Genomic DNA, 16,790 nt, shown 5'->3' on the forward strand with positions numbered 1-16,790 from the left:
TATCAATTTATCTGACTCAGTGCTTATACTGATATTATTGCAGCTGTGAGGAATGTGTGTGCATCTGTTTTGTTTCATATTCAAACAGTTTACACCAACATCCTGCAAGCACAGCTTGCGGTCATAAAAGGTGGAAAATAGAGGGACATTTTACAAAAATGGACACATTTCAATACTCAGTCACATACAGTATTTCACATAACACTTTCATACGTTCTGTAGCAGGGCAATGATAATCAGTCATGCTAAAGTCCAGGCTGCTGCAGGCATATTTGTTACATGAAAATTCATAATCTACTCAAGACTACTTAGCTGCATTCCTTGAACTGCCTTTGGATGCCAGGGCCTGCATCCAAAGACCACAACAGCTCTGACAGAACATTTAAACTTCAGCAAAGATAACAGCTGAAATATAAACAGTAAGCTCCTCCAAAAGGGGTATCTGGAATATTACTTTTCATTCACTTTGGCATGCAACTGCAAAGCTGTGAACAGCTCAAACACTGGCTTCCTTTTGTATTATTTCTAAAGACTAAATATGATGTAACAGTTTAAAATAGCGATCTATCAAGGTATTCATCACAGGACATGTGCATAACATGTTCAGTGAGATAACATGGCTTGAGTCCTTGATGAGATTAACCTTTCACTTCATTTTGGCTTTGAGTCACTCAGAACAGCAGTGATAATGACACTCTGTAAAATCAATAATACCAACTGTTACAAAAATAAGTAAGGCATGAATAACAATGCAAGAAGAAACACTATTATGACACAATACTGTGCAAAAGTCTTAAGCCACCACTGATTTTTTGTTGTAATAAAGTTGTAATGACAATATATATATAAATTGTCTCTATTAAGATACAAAGAAATAATACAAAGAACACACATGATGCATTAAAACACCAAATTTGCATTTTTTAAACACTGCATACATATTTTCTGTATGCTCTGGTTGTGTTTCAGTGAATAGATTACTGAGAAATAAATATTTATTATTATAATGTTTATCAAATAACAAAGTTTAAGGTGGCTTAAGACTTTTGATCTTCACAGATCTGTATTTATGCCTTATTAATATAGCCTACTGCAACAAGCATATTTAGCACCTGCTTTTATTGCCAAATTCCCAGTGCTGTGTTGGCCGCACAAGCTGCATCAGTGTAAATATATTTGAATAATAATTATCTTTAAGCTAAATGCTCACTGAGTGATTAACCTTGTTTATTGTGTCTCCTCGTCGCATTAGTCACCTCCAACCTGTGTAATAACGTGTTTCAGTAGCCTTGTTAGCATGCTTATCTCTAACCTCAGCCTCCTGTCGAAACTACAGGTATCGCTCGGTTTCAGGTGTTGCAAGTCTCGTGCGTAAATAGAGCGGTGCATTACGGGTATTGTAGTCACTAACCGCGAGAGGCCACTCCTTTGCCGTGGTTCGGGCATTATATTAAACTTCCATTCCCAAAATGCTCCCCGCCCGAGAGCAAACAGAGTACAGAGCTGTAACGTGAGGAGGTGAACATCACAGATACGCCCCAGAAAAAGAGTGTAAATGACAGTGGGTTGCTCTCTTTTTCCTGCCAGCGCTCCGAAGCTAAACTACAATCATCTCATGCCGACGGTGAGATCAAACTTTGTTTGGTTTTCTCGTATTTGATGGTTTTTCGCGTCTCTTTTTTCATAAAAGTGAGTGTCCTAAATAGAGAAATTCATTTTATTAATGTGTAACTACTGAGTGTATACGCACACCTGTTGGGGCGCTGATACTTGTCAATGTTGGCTGTTGAAGCTGTGCTTGGTGAAGCTGGAGCTTTTAATATGTGAATCTGTGTTGCTTACTCTGGGTTATTAAGAAATGCTAGATTTGTTTCAGGACATTTTCATCTGATTTAATAAAAAAAAAAAAAAAGCAACTATGAAACATGCACAAGATTTCAGCTTAGGTAATACTGAGTAACTGCACTACTTGAATCACAGCACAGTGCAAATAATCAGATTATACATATTTACTGTCAGTAGTACAGTGGCCCTGCAGTAGAAGTGCTTAGAGAACCGACTACTGTGTCATCTGCTTGACAAGAACAACCTGTTTTTGTGCACTGGTGTAAGAAACCACATTATTAATGACTGACTCACTGTGACAAGTCTTGAATGGGTAGTGTCCTTTTACGCAAACAAGTGACAGACAGAGTTCAGGCTTTATTCCTCGCTTTGGAACAGTTTCTGTAACAGACTGCAGAGAGCCCGAGGCTCACTGTGCTCAAGGAAACATAGTTGTGACACAACAATGACTTTACTTTCACGTCTTTCATCGTGTAGGTGTTGGTGGTTGTGTCATGGCATTTCAAAATATATGTCTGCTAATGTTTAGGCCTGCATACTTTAACAATATTGCTGCCTATTATTTATTGAATAATCTTTTGTAAAACGTCTGTAAAATGTAGACAGAATGTAATAAAAAATGTACATGGCAACCTCTAAGAATCCAATATAACCTGTCCAAAATGCTTGTTTTGTCCAAATAACAGTCCCAAAGATATTCAGTTTAGTATGCCTGATGCAAGACTAAGAAAATCAGCAAATATTCATATTTGTGAAACCGTAGCCAGTAGACATCTGGCATTTTTGTTTTAAGAATGACTTATGACTTAATGAATTATCAAAGAGATACCACCAAAAACTATTTGTCTATCAAATACTCACCACATGTTCTGCTGAATTCTGGAAGAAAACATTTTCTTGCATGCCTCCACGATTAACGGGATCAGGAACAGAATCTAGACACAAAGAGAATTCTGGATGGATTGGAGTAAAAAGAAAAAGCGTTTAACAGCAAACCTATATCAAAACATCTGTGAACAAACTCTCACAAAGCTCGTGAAGCATAACCTAAGTCATATTTATCCAGACATATGCTGAGCACATTCCAAACATACATTTTCACCACACATTATAAACAGCACAGGTGCGCTACTCGTCCATGCGTGAGATTGTTTATGCAGAAGTGTCTTAGTAAAAGTATAGTTTTGGTGAAAGTGTATGTGTTGTGTTGGGAAGTACTGAGCATATAGGATAAATGAGACTTAGATTATACTGCACAAGCTGTGTGAGTTTGTAAACAGAAGTGTTGATACAGTTTTGCTGTTTTTGGACACAGACTGCTGACCTCAATTCATTGAGAATATGGTTTCTTGATTCTTATGAAGAATGTGAAAAAACTCCACAAATTCTTTTCTGCACAAATTAAACTTACCATGTGGTGTGTAAATGATATACAAATGCTTATTGGGGAGGGGGTATATTTCTTCAATACTGTTTAAGATTCATTTTCTGTTGACAGCCAATCAGTTATCTGACTAACTGTTTCAGCCCTAGATAAGTTATTCTGAGTAATGCATATTCATTATGCTCAACTTCAGGCTGCCTGGTTGCTTTTTTAGAAGTAAAAGCTGCAAGTAAATTAGGATATTAACACAATATAATTTTTGTGTTTACAGATGAAAATATGGCAGCTGGAAGAGCAAGGTCCTTCCATCGTGCTGGGAGTCTCATGCGGAGTAAATCTGAGGGGACACTGATTGATCTGGATGACGTCTCTACCAGCAACAACCTGAGTGGTAAAACTTCCCACTTTGCAACAGAGACAGCCTTTGCTCAAAATCAGAAAACCCTCTGACAACGTTCTAACAAAACTTTAAATATTTTCACAGGTGGGTACAGGACAAAGAACTCTGAGTGGCCACTTTTACAGCCTGAAGTCGCACGTACATCTCAGTCAAAAAATCCCTTTTGGAACAAACTGTCTGGATCAAACCCTTTCTTAGAGGACATCGTAGACAGCAGCGTAGAAAAAAACATTTCCAACACATCAAATATAAAACAAGACGATGAAAAACATCTGGACACAAATAATGATGATGCCATTAGTACGTCTTCAGATGAAGGCAATGTCGGGAAGTTTTTGGAAAAAAAACACAAAGCCAGTAACAGATCTGGGAGATGGAGAAGTGCTTCAGACATCCTAGATGATCTGGAGAGAAAAGTGCCAAAACGGCAGAACAGCTTCAAACCGCCTGGGCCAGTGCTTAATCCGGATTTTGAGTGGCTAAAGAATGACAGAGAGGCCTATAAGATGGCCTGGCTGAGCCACAGGCAGCTAACACGCTCATGTCTGGACTTAAATCTAATGAGCCAGAGTCCAGGGTGGGCTCAGACGCAGGCCACTGACTTTCAGGTCATCTGCAAGATCGGCCATGCTGGAGGCTCAGTACAGTTGCCAGAATCAGAAATTAGCATCCATATCCCAGAAGGCCATGTTCCTCCTGGAGAAGTCCAGGAAGTTACACTGAAAGCACTGCTAGACCCTCCTCCTGGACTCAATAACAACTATGTGACAACCATGAGTCCGCTTCTCGAGGTGGTTCTCAGCAACATCAACATAAAGGAGTGCATCTCTCTGGAGGTGAAACTGGCTGGAGAGGTGAAGAACGACCCGTTGAGTCAGGTGATGACTACTGTGTTCGGGCTGGTGTCCAACAAAAGAGAGGGACCTTACCTTAAAGTGGACGACTGTTACATTTACAAGAACATGATACAGATGAAGCTGCAGGAACTGAAGACACATTTTTATGTAATTGCAGTCGCAGAGGCCTCTGCAATCCAGGCTCCCGCTACATCAGTGTGGGATTACCTTGACCGCCAAATCACAGTAGCAGTTTATGGTCCCAGGTTCATCCATCCATCATTCAAGGCTGTAATAGTGGTTTGCTGTCATGAGGACGTTCCGCCAAAGCTTCCGTTTTCAGTGACAGGAAACAAAAATCTGCCTCCACTTGTGCTGCAGCTTTGGGGGAAACATCAGTTTAAACCAGACAAACTGCACAACCTGCATGTCGGGATAAACCTCACAGGCTCAATATTCAAAATCAAACCTGGGGACGAGCTGAAAGAAGTGAGACAAAGTCAGCTCAAAATAGGGACAGTTTTGCAACTGCCAGTTGCGCTATCTTGTGCTAGTAATACAGAAATGAGTCCTTTTAAATTGGATCTACAAGTGAAGGAAACAAATGCTGCAACTGTTGCACATTTCCAGGTTCCTTCCCCTCCCACAGCCCCCATCAGATCAGAAAAGCGAGTGCCAAGGCAGGTAGAAAAGCGGGTTGAAATGTCAAGAAGCTTACCTATTCCCGAGGAAAGGGTTCCAGATTCCCCCAAATTCACAAACAGACCTGTGAACCTACAGTGGTACGGCGTAGCCTTAAAGTCAGTTCTCCGCCAACCACGCGTAGACTACCTTCTGGAGTATTTCAAGGGGGACACTGTGGCTCTCTTATCCCGAGAGACCGTCAGGTCCGTGGGTAACTCAAAAGTAAAGGAGTGGTATATCGGATTCCTCCGAGGCAGGACTGGTTTAATTCACTGCAAGAACATCAAGCTCATAACCAGAGACCAGGTGATCGACTTCACCGGCATTCAAATCACCACAGAGGTCCTGTTGGACAACATGACGCTGCCCTTCAAGAAACTTACTTATATGTACTCTGCCATCCAGACATTGGTCACTGAGCACATAACCAGCTGGAGAGGTTTTGCTGATGCTTTAGGGTATAGCAATCTGATGCTGGACACCATCACACGGAGGCATGCTGAAACTGAAGCTGATAAAGTTGCCTGCGTACTGGAGAAGCTGAAGGAGGACTGCCATGCTGAGAAGAGCAGGAAGAAGTTTCTACGTGAGCTCCTGGTGGTAAGTGGAGAAAAACAATGTATTTAATAAGTGGCTCGAATATTTCCGTCCAGATCGATTTGGCGATGCCTGCAGTTACTGGTGGTAACAGCAAATGCAGGTTAATTCTAGAGGTCAGAGTTCTGGGGGCAGCAAACTATTGTTGTTTAATAAAGAAATAAGGTAATAATTAGCTTTTTTCACCACTCTGTGGGCAACCGTAATCTGATTTTATGCTGCACATGGCATGAGTCGACAGACAGCAGGGCACATTGAAAGGACCTCGCTAAGTTGGAGGCATGTAGCTTGTTGCCTGCAGCTCTTCATCTAACAGCTCACTGTGGCTGCTCCTTCTTGTTCCATTAATCTCTGTAGTATTTCAGCCTGATCTGCTATCAGAATATGCAGAAAATGGTTGTTTTGTTTTGTAGATGCATTTTTGAAAGCAGTAGCAGTTAAATGTTATTTATGTGAAACTGCAGCCACAGGTATTGTTCTGTTTGCATGGGCCCTAATTCAAAGCAGTATTTTTGACTTTTTCAAGTGGGGTTGTATGGCATACTTATCCATAGTCAGTGTATTACATACAGTAGATGTTAGTTAGCATGTCCCCAGAGGGATGTCAGCAAAAACATGTATTGAAATCACGTAAAAAAAAGTCCCACCTAAGAGAAAAAACAGTAACAGTTTAAGTGTATACAACATTGTATTTTAAATGCTATAACTTTACATCGGACAACCCATTGCGAAGGCTAAGTCCTTAATGGCTTCAGTTCCCCATCTATGTGCTCGTCTACGCCACAAGACAAAAACATTAATTTTGGCTCATTGAACACAGGAGCTAATGGCTTACTGTGATAAGATCAGTTAGTTTTTTCTATTGTGTGACTCTGATGTATCTAAACTAACCCTCTTAAACACAAAAGTCACACAACAACACAAACTAACTGATCAAGGCAGCAGTAAACCAGCAGCTCCTCTGTTCAGCGATGTTAAATCGCTTCTTTCTTTTTTTTTTCCAATGGAGTCTGGCTTTAATGAGAGCAATATTCCTTTCCCACTGAAAATCCTTGTCTGACATTAAGGTAAGGCAGTGACATAACTCTCAATATAGTATACAAACTGATATTGGTGTTTTTAGGTGGGATTTTTTTTGTAGGTGGCTGAAAATGTTTTGTGCTGACCCCTTTTCAGCAGTAGATTGCTTAGCTTCCCTGTCGGACTCCAGTCTGCTTCTCCAAACCGGGGTTTCCCGACATCTACTGTCTATAATATACTAACTATAGATAAGTACCCCATGAAACCCCATTTCAAAAAATCTCAACTCTCTCTTTAATGCTACATTTTTTTTTCGCAAATGTCAGCCCTCAACGCCCAGTACATAATACTGCAAATATATATAAATATTGCAGTACTTTCAATGGTGGGCCAAAGGCTCGGTCACATTTGTGTGGCCTCATTGGGCAAAAGATAGTTATCTAAATGAAAATCCTTAAGATTAGTACTTTAAAATTTTCTGATGAATTCACACTGTGAACTGAGAGTATTTCTTATTTAATACCAAAATCTTTGTGTGTATTACATACAAGAAAAATAAATCTTGGGAAAATACAGCAAATTTGAGAAACAATGGACATGCCCACTATTGTGATTTCACAGCCTGTACGCTGGTTTGTTCTGTGCTCTTCATGGTTCTGTGACAGTTTATCACTATGTTTACCGCCGCAGGGTCTGTTGAAGATGGACTCTGTGAATCTCGTCGCCCAGCTGATTCAGAACACTGTCATTTTGTCCACCGCTGTGGAGCTAGGAGCTCGATGGCGGGAGCTTGCTGATAAAATGGGAAAACTCTCCAGTGCTCAGATAGCAGGCTATGAGGCGCCGCACCGAGGGAAGAGCGGAGAAGTCAGTGTCCAGGTTGGTTAAACAGTAAACACTAATGCAGCAAGCAATGGTAATAACGTAGATAACACTGATTTTGTGGCATTTCTGCAGTGAATATGACGTCAATTTAATTCTCGAAGTTGATTTCTGTATTTCTTGTTCGGTTTCAGTCAATGTGGAAGCCCGCCTATGACTTCCTGTACTCCTGGAGTCTGCGGTACGGAGACAGCTACAGAGACATGATTCAGGATCTGCACCTGGTCCTGGACAAAATGAAAAACCCTGCCACCAGACAGTGGAGGCAGCTGACTGGTGCCCTCATGACAGTGAACTGTCTCGATATCTTTAGAGCCTCTGCACACCCAAAATCCTAAACTTCATGCAAGCACACTCTAGTGACGACGGCAACATCCACGCACTTGAGAGACACAAAGGTTTTGTTCCACAGGAATAAGGTTTTGATGTTGCCTTTGATGTTACTTTGCCCTTTTCTGTAAGGTTTTGCTCACTCATTTTTAAACAAAGGTACTTAATTGAAATTTAATGAGGTACTTGCACTAAAAGCTTGGATCTCACTAAGTGAATTTAAAATATGTTTTCACAATTTTTTAACTGTGAAGAAATCTCACTGCATACCACCAAGAGAAGAAAATGAAGTCCCGTTTGTCACCTTTCTCTAAATATATCTGTGCAAATGTGATGAAGCCTTAATATGAAAGTTCATTTTGGTAGATCATTTTCAGTCAAACATATGAGGTCAGTAGTTCACGACTGACATCAACTGTCCTGTATATCAATTATCTCAATGCTTCTTGTCATCCCTTGCCTTTGCATAGAAGGGAAATGTTACTCAAGACATTTACTGACATTTACATTTACTTTCTGCAAATATGCATCACCTGTAGAGCAGGTTGAATTATTACTTCAATTTCTATTTGATTTCTTCCACTGCATTCCTTAAATCACTGACTACAATAAGTTTTTAAATTAAGGATTCTCATAATTAGAATCTGCTTCATCTTTGTGGATCCTGTGAAACTTTGTATCTGAGGGGTTTTTTTTTATGCATCTGTGCTGGCAATAGCCATGGGCGGATGTATTATCTTTTGGGGTTGTCAGTCCATGTCACCTTACATCCATCTATTTCTCATGAATCCGATATCTCACGAAAGCCTTGAGGGAACTTGGATGCAAGTCTAGTTAGGTTTCCATTTTCTGTAACATGTTTTAGAGTTGTTCTGATTCTGATACTAATATCAGAAATACTCACATACTGCCTAAAATGCTTGCTCTGGCAGGTATTGACGAGCACATAAGTCTATGCAGTTTTCTATGTAGTTTCACACCTGGATAAATTGTCAGGTTTCCCAGATATCAATTCTTCGCAGCTCTAAAATAGTAGCTTACACAGCAAGTTATGCTGTGCAGCCACTGGCAACTACTGTTACACAGTGGCAATGGAGAACTGATTACTGTTCAAAAGTGTAACATTAGCCATTAAAAAAAATGTCAAACTAGATAATAAAGAAAGTTCTATGGCAGTTATTCTCAGGATGTATATGTTTATATTTTACATAGGGTTAATCTGAGCAATGTGATACCACATTGATAGCAATTATTTCACATCTGTACAGAGTTACTAGTATACAGATGTTTTTGTTTTGTTTTGGGGTTTTTTGGGGGGGGTTGTATAATGGTATCGGATCAGAACTCAGCTGTATCAGCTGATACACAAGTTCAGGAACGGGAATTGCTATTGGGAAGGAAAAAATAGTATTGACCATCTCTAATATGTACAACATCTGTTTATTCTGTAATATACTGTAAGTAGCCAATAATAATGTGAAAACTGTTGCTAACTAACAATCTCAAGGGTCGCAGTACTGACAGTACATTCATCTGTATTGAAGTGTGTGTGCTAAAAATGAGAATGTGCTACCAAAGTGAAAGTTTTCTGATGCCAGTAAACAAACCATAGCGATGCTACTATAGAAGTGATATAAACTATTGTCTTAAATGTAAGTAATTATAGTGTATTTGCTATTTTTTATACTGTAGTGTATAGATATGTACAAAGATCCATTTCATTAAGGTATACAATGTTACTGTTGTGTTTGTATCATCATGTTTTCATTGCCAAATGGAAACCTCATTGTGTAGAGTAGTGCCAGTGAAGTATAGTAAGCAGTGCCCTCAGTCACAGAAATATTAAATAAGGGAGATGTGTTGCAAGAAATATGAATAAAACGTAAAATAAAGCTGCAGAAAACTGATCTCAAATCTGATCTCTTTAGTAATAAATAAGACAATTAAATAATAGACCATTCGACAGACAGTGGCTAAACTGTTACTGTTAACAAACTACGTGTTGTTTAAATAGTATTTCAGTAACTAAAAACTTGAGACATTGAGACTTGAGACATGAGACATTTGTAATTTTCCCAGTTAAGTCATGTTAAATCACACCATTGAAGCAAATGACTTCTCCCTGCAGTGTTTTCCACTTTTCTCTGTCTGTTTGCTTTTCCCAACACTGTTTGTTTAAGCAAGTTTCAGCTGAGAGCATTGTGTGCCAATTCCCTATCAAACAGAGAGCACAGAACGCTGCACCGACTTTACTTTGGCTCACTGAAAGCACCGCGGGAAAAGTAAATCAAATGAGGAAAATGGTATCAGACAACAGAGGGAACTGATTAAATCTGCAAGCTGAGAGTGATTGTAAGATTGTATTTTTATTTGTAATGGTCGATGATAAACAGAGTGGGAGTTTAGAGGGAACATCAAGGACAAAATCAGAGATATGAAACGATTTGATGTTTAGAGACACAAAGTAAGAAATGATGTGCAAATTACTCCTGAGTTTTTTCTCACTGAAATAACTACTTTTGTAGTAAACATCCATCAGACAGAGTGGTCATATCAGCCTCCCTTTTATTACCACAAGGAAGCCAGAATTATGTCCTTCTCTGGCAGCGAGTAAAGAAATATCAGGGAACTGCACCTTATAATTCAGTGTTCAGCTCGGTGTGTAATTTTTCTGATCATTGCTAAAAATTTTAAGATTAATTTGGCATGGCATTTCTCCTAAAACATAATTTGCAATTTGAAACAAAGTTATATATAAGTTTAAAGCATTTAATAGCAGACTCCCTTGAACACAGAGGACAAAGGTTTACTGTTTGAGTGAGAGTCAAACATGAGTGAGGGTCAGTTCAGGGGAAGGATTAAGTTGCCAGTTTATCTAGCTGAAGCTCAAATGTATAATTCGTCATAGATAAAAAGTTAACAATCAGTTACTGAAGCAAACACTGAAGAGGAACACCACCTAAATTTAGAATCCCAGCATGTTATTTCCATGACCTAGGAAAAGGTAATCAATATTGTGAACATGAGCTTCTCTCTCTCAAAGCCACAAACCAGAGAAGTAAGCCTCCAACTCGTGATGTCATCAAGAATGAAGTCTACAGCTGTGTACAGACGATAAATGAGAGCCTGATTTTGTGGACTCAGAGAATGTTTGTTTTCCTTTTAAGACCCAAATGAGCTTTATTCTACTGTAGTTCTTTCAGTTTAGACACAGAAAATGTAAACATGTACTCATTCAACATTCACTGGGTGCTCTCAGTGTCATCTACAACATCTTTCACCATTCATTATCTATGAGGCAGCTTGTGACTTTATACCCAATGACATCACAAATTTGAGTTTTGTCACTCTAGTTTGGGGATTTGGGATAGTTGTTTATGTTTTACCTAAATTTTGGACTGTTTCGACCACAGGAATAACATTTATGAATTTTGGAAATGGGCCTAGTTCCCATTTAAAAGATACTTTGCAGGATGTTCCTAAAAACTTTGTATAGACTCATTGGTAGTTTCTAAATCATTATGTATGACAAACTGCCAAGTATCTGGCAGTATATTTATCTGCAGAGACTCTGCCTGCGTTTTCTTCTTCTTTTGCTGTATTCAGGACGCTCCTGAGCACGGCGCACAGTAGAGGTAGAGACTTGATGAAAGAGTGGCAACCAGGTTCAAGATAGTATGCAGCATGCATCCAAGAGGGGGCTACAAATAAGTCTTCCTTTAGAAAAGAGAATTTAATTTCAAGGGACAAAGCTGGGGTTGGCCTTTACTGGGTTTGCACCATTGCCATGCTGGCAAAAGCCTCTGGTGTGCCAATAGGCATAGTATGCATACTATTTTATTGGTATCACAGCCAACAGATCTGGCTATTTCAGCAGTGAGAGCATCATATACGTCACACTGACCACATGGCCGATACAAACACAAACAAGTCAATGGAGACTGATAAGAAAGAGAACTGATGAATGTCCTTCAGACTTACATAAAGTCAGTGTGTGAACATTACTGTCTATGCAGGTAATTATCTGACAACAAGGAAAGCTACCTTGGTTTTTGCCCTGTAGGCCGACATTGTTGTTTGTTTTGTCAGCTGACAGTTACACGGTTGCTGCTGCTGACAGATTACACTCCAATCCAACAACCTTTCCAGGCCTTTGCCATAACATGCACTGGCACGCTGAAATGGAGTAAACATAGTTTCTATGGTGATATTGTTAACAAACAGGAGCAAACAATTGCTGCATAGTATACCGATATTAATTAAATATCACTACTGAATGTTTTTGCTGTAGTTGTGCACATAAAAGAGTATGACTACAGCGTTATGTTGCAGTATAAAGCATCAAAGGTTACCAAAAAGAAAGACTGCAATGTTCAGGCTTTATAATAAAAATGTATGAATGTGTAGTGTACTTATGCATATGGTATATACAGTGTTGGAACCAATTACAGATAAGCCATTCAGAAGTCTAAACCTATATGATAAATGGCTCAAAAATGCACAAAATGATAGAAATGCTGAGGTCAGTTTCTATACATACTGAAGGATGTAGCTTTTGCTCTCACAACATGATACACAGTGAAGCATTGACAGTATTACAGTGAGGGACACATATGAAAACTGTCTGAGGCATCCAATTTAAAAAAGGACACTGCCTTTTTAGGTCCCTATTTTTCAGATGCAGTGAGGCGTTTAACTTTGAGACTAATGAAATGTGACCACCTTTGTTTTGGCAGCCTTTTATAGCAGCACTGTGAGAATGCAGATAACAGTTAATTATTATGAAAATCACTGCCTGTCTGAGGCTTTATATTTTTGTGAGAAAATATTTCGCCTCCTGATGTCATTTATGTTATTGTGACTATACATTGCGGTGCAGAACGATGACATCTTTAATACCGATTTTTCTGTGAAAGGATAAGCAAAACTGTTAAGAAATATATCCAACCCAGACAGCCTTTCACATGTCTGTGACGGTGCTACAAGATGGACTTAGTATTAGAGACTGCATGCCATTCACCTCGCTCATCTGTCCACATGCCACTACTAAACAGCAGATGATGCGAACATAAAATGAGTGAAAGAGAAAATAACTAAAACGAGTGGGGAACATCACAAAATATCAGCAATGGGAGAAGTAATCAATGTGCAAGTCCCAAGAAAGTCTCAAGTCTTAATCTTAAAGTCTCAAGAAAGTCACTTGTGAAAATTGAGCAAGTCAAGCCAAGTTATAAGCTATATAAGCTTATAAGCTATAAGTCATGCAAGTCAAGTCATAATCACAAAGGCATAAATTTAAAATAATATGAGCTGCGCCCAGGGGTGTAACGCAACTAAATGCCTTTACTGTAAGGCTCTCACTTTCTACTTCTATTCCACTACATTAATCTGACAGCTTTAGTTTCTAGTTATTTAAAAAATAGTCAATGAATAACTTGACAGAAAATTAATTTGCAGTGACTGCAAATCGTTTAAGTCCTTTTTTTTTTAAATGCAAGAACATTTCATGGTTCATTTTTAACAAATGTGAGTGATTTTTTTTTTGTTGCTGTTTTTGCTTTTGTTTTAATTTAAGAATTTTAATGTTATTTTTAATCATCAAGAGGGCATCACTTTGAGCTTTGGGCAGATATGACACAATTTCTCACTATCCCCAGATTTTTTTACAAGACAATCAATTAATCAAATAACAGAGAAAATAATAAGCAGATTAATCTAATATGAAAATAGTCAGTAGTTAATAGTTCAAAATGAGCTCCTGCTTTTACATTAATGCACAGGTCAGATTCATCTAACAACATCATAAACATTTTAGATAATCAGTGTTAGTCAAGCAAGTCTCATGTGAATCAAGTCTCTGCAAAATGTAGCCTATATAAAAACCCTAAAAGAATCTGCTGACAATCAAACAACAAACATCTTTCTATGTATTACAGTCTTTAAGAGACACTTTTAGGTATAACACCTGTATTCTGCTTGGATGACATGAACATGAAGTGGAAAACATAGACAATAACTATCTGGATATAATTTAGCAAAACAGAGGCCTGTACTATGAAAAGACAGAGACAGCACAGGTTTCACACTGTGTATAGCAAAACAAAACACTACGTTGCTGGAAATTTAGCAGAAAGTTTGCAGCCTTTTGCACTCCTAACCTTCGTTCCTGCTTTTTGAGGTCAAAACTGGGCATCCAAATTAAATGATTTGTTGATGTAATGTCACAAAACTAACTTAAGCTTAAAGTACAGTTGTCCTCATTCATTCACAACAACAAAACATCAGTATATATAGAATTTTTGCACAATAATGCTCAAGTGTTTTGCTGTTAGTGGTAGAAAATTGCTCAGAATCTTTTAGCCAATTAGTCAACAGTTTTTTGTTTGTTTTACCATTAAGTGAGCCTTTGTTCATCATAATTATTGCTGGCTTTGTTACTCCGAATGACTCAGTTCCTATTACGATAGAACGATTTGCTTGGTTTTAGTTTTCTGGCACTATCCCAGTCTTTGGAGCAGGAAATGTACACCAGGAAAATGAATACCACAACAGAGCCACCACAACACTTTGTCTGTAGCAAGTGGCTTTTTTTTTCTTTCTTTTTTTTTTTTTTTTTTTTTACATACCACATATACTCATCCACTTGACAGTAGACTGCTGTCTGTATTATTTTTACTGCTTCACATACAAAAGAGCATTTTTAGTTATGAGAAGGGCTGACTATATAACAGCTCTCCTCTGAACTCTGGACAGACTGTTCTCAGTGAAATTATATCATCAAAAGAAGATCATATATCACAGAGTTTATGTCCACAGCTTCTTCCAGACTGCTGTTGTGTTTCACTCAAAGCTCCCTGCCAACATGAGCCACTGCTCCTCCTCATAACACATCAACAAATTAACACATTAAGTAGTCCCTGTCACCAACACTCCTGCTAAACCTGTGCCAACACCGAGTCCTGCCTGTTAGTGTGAGAATATTTAACAAGAATTAATTTAAAAAAAATACATTTGCAATATTTGCAGAGCAAACTGAGACACTGAAAATGTTCTCTCACGCCCTGAAGTGCAGCCCTTTACTGCAACATTTATACAATTCCAGTAATGTAATGAACTAGGGCACATCACAAATATGTTTGTTCAGCATACTTCATGTATATTATACTGTTTCTTGGCAATATACTCACCACAGCTTGCATTTCGACAAGTGTCCCACATGGACCCTATTCTTCATTGGGACAATGGACAAGGTGAGACCTCACAAACAAAGCCCATCTTGGCTGCTCAATCTGCTGCAGTGATCCAAGAGGGATTAAGGAGAGGCTGGCAGGATTTTATTTTCTTTAAGAGGAGAAAAAAAGCAGAAATTACTGTTTCATCTGGCTCTTATCCCAGCTAACTGCCAAGAAAAACTTAGTCCATTAGTGCATCTTTTTTCACAGAGATTTGGATGATGCATTAACTGAGAAGATGTTGACTAAAACTCATATTTTAGGCTTCCTCTCCTCAAATTGTTTAATGTTTTCAGAAACACATCTTTCTCAGAGTTCATTTGGGCCCTACTCTCAGTTATTTAATCTTTGATGCACTCTTATTGAGGTGAATATTGAAAACAATCTTTACAATAGAGAAGCTTGCAAGTTATATCTGCAATTTGTGTTTTCATGGAGGACCCAGAGCGCCTTTAAGCATCACTGAACCTGGCAGTTTCCATCCAGTGGGTGGCGCCATTGTACCGATATTGAGTGAGTTTTAATCATTTCCACAGTTGCTCATTTCTGTTTGGTCTGAAGAGTGTTTGCTGACAAACACATATTTAAAAACACAGAAATGAAAACATGATAATGGTATTATCATGTTTTTATCAGATAAGGATCACAGCTAAAAAAAAAAACACTCACGGATGGATTACTGAATGCACCTACCAGGCTCAGGAGCCGAAATGTTAGCGGCCTCCGGCCTTCAACTTTAAATTTCACAGAAATGAACACATACCAACAAGGAAGAGACTCAAAATGACCTCAAAGAGATACAAAGCAACTGCGAAGAAGCATGAAATAACTACAAAAAGGGGCAAAACTGCAAAGAGACACAAAATGACTCCCCACCCCCCCAAAAAAGAAAAACATCAAAGTGACAAAAATGACTACAAAAGAGATACAAAACAACAACAACAACAACAACAACAACAACAACAACAAAGCCAAAACTACCATAAAGTTTGCATGTGTTGCTCCTGTGTGGGACAGGTGTGAGGCCTTTTGAACACTGAGTTTCCTGAACTTCTCAGCATGTCATAAATAATAATAAATAAAGATCTAGTGCACATTTATACTTTTCTTTATGTCTGCACAATATGCAAAAACAATTGTATTGCAATTATTTGTGACAGACATTGCATTACAAGTCACGGTATTAGTGGGAATGGTAATTTCATTTTCATTAATACAAAAGTATGTGAGATGTATAAAGATGTTTTTTGCTAGAGTCTGCATCAAACAAGCATGCTCTTTTACATCTGGAATATGATTTGTAGCACAGAGCACCTCTGGAGCACCACAATGCTTCATTTAAAATTTTATGTTGTTACAAAAACTTGCAGCTCCTGCGATTTGGATATTGGCCTTACTATGATTTTGGTATCATTGATATGATTTGTTCTTTTGCAAGAATTGCAGTTGTATAGAGAATTTGATAGCTATTTGAGGGAGAGATGCAATCAGACTTTCACAGTACAATAACCATCTCAGAAAATATCGAGATATCACTGTATCACAGTATTACAGAATATTTTTAAATAATGATTACAATG

The 16,790-nt window shown here is 38.5% G+C and overlaps 1 protein-coding gene across 2 annotated transcripts; it reads left to right on the forward strand.

Annotated features, from left to right (window-relative positions):
• The first annotated feature begins 1,509 nt into the window (after positions 1-1,509).
• macc1 (MET transcriptional regulator MACC1) lies at positions 1,510-9,885 on the forward strand. 2 transcript variants are annotated; one of them, XM_042490843.1, is made up of 5 exons: positions 1,510-1,624; positions 3,501-3,620; positions 3,714-5,749; positions 7,457-7,645; positions 7,783-9,885. In XM_042490843.1, the coding sequence occupies exons 2-5, from the start codon at positions 3,509-3,511 to the stop codon at positions 7,984-7,986; spliced, it is 2,541 nt and encodes an 846-aa protein (XP_042346777.1). In that variant the 5' UTR covers positions 1,510-1,624; positions 3,501-3,508; the 3' UTR covers positions 7,987-9,885. The 2 variants fall into 2 exon arrangements, with proteins under 2 accessions (XP_042346777.1, XP_042346775.1); XM_042490841.1 differs by having other exon boundaries at positions 1,619-1,689.
• Positions 9,886-16,790: the final 6,905 nt, after the last annotated feature.

The sequence above is a fragment of the Plectropomus leopardus genome, chromosome 7, assembly GCF_008729295.1.
Source record: "Plectropomus leopardus isolate mb chromosome 7, YSFRI_Pleo_2.0, whole genome shotgun sequence".
Lineage (NCBI taxonomy): Eukaryota > Metazoa > Chordata > Actinopteri > Perciformes > Serranidae > Plectropomus > Plectropomus leopardus.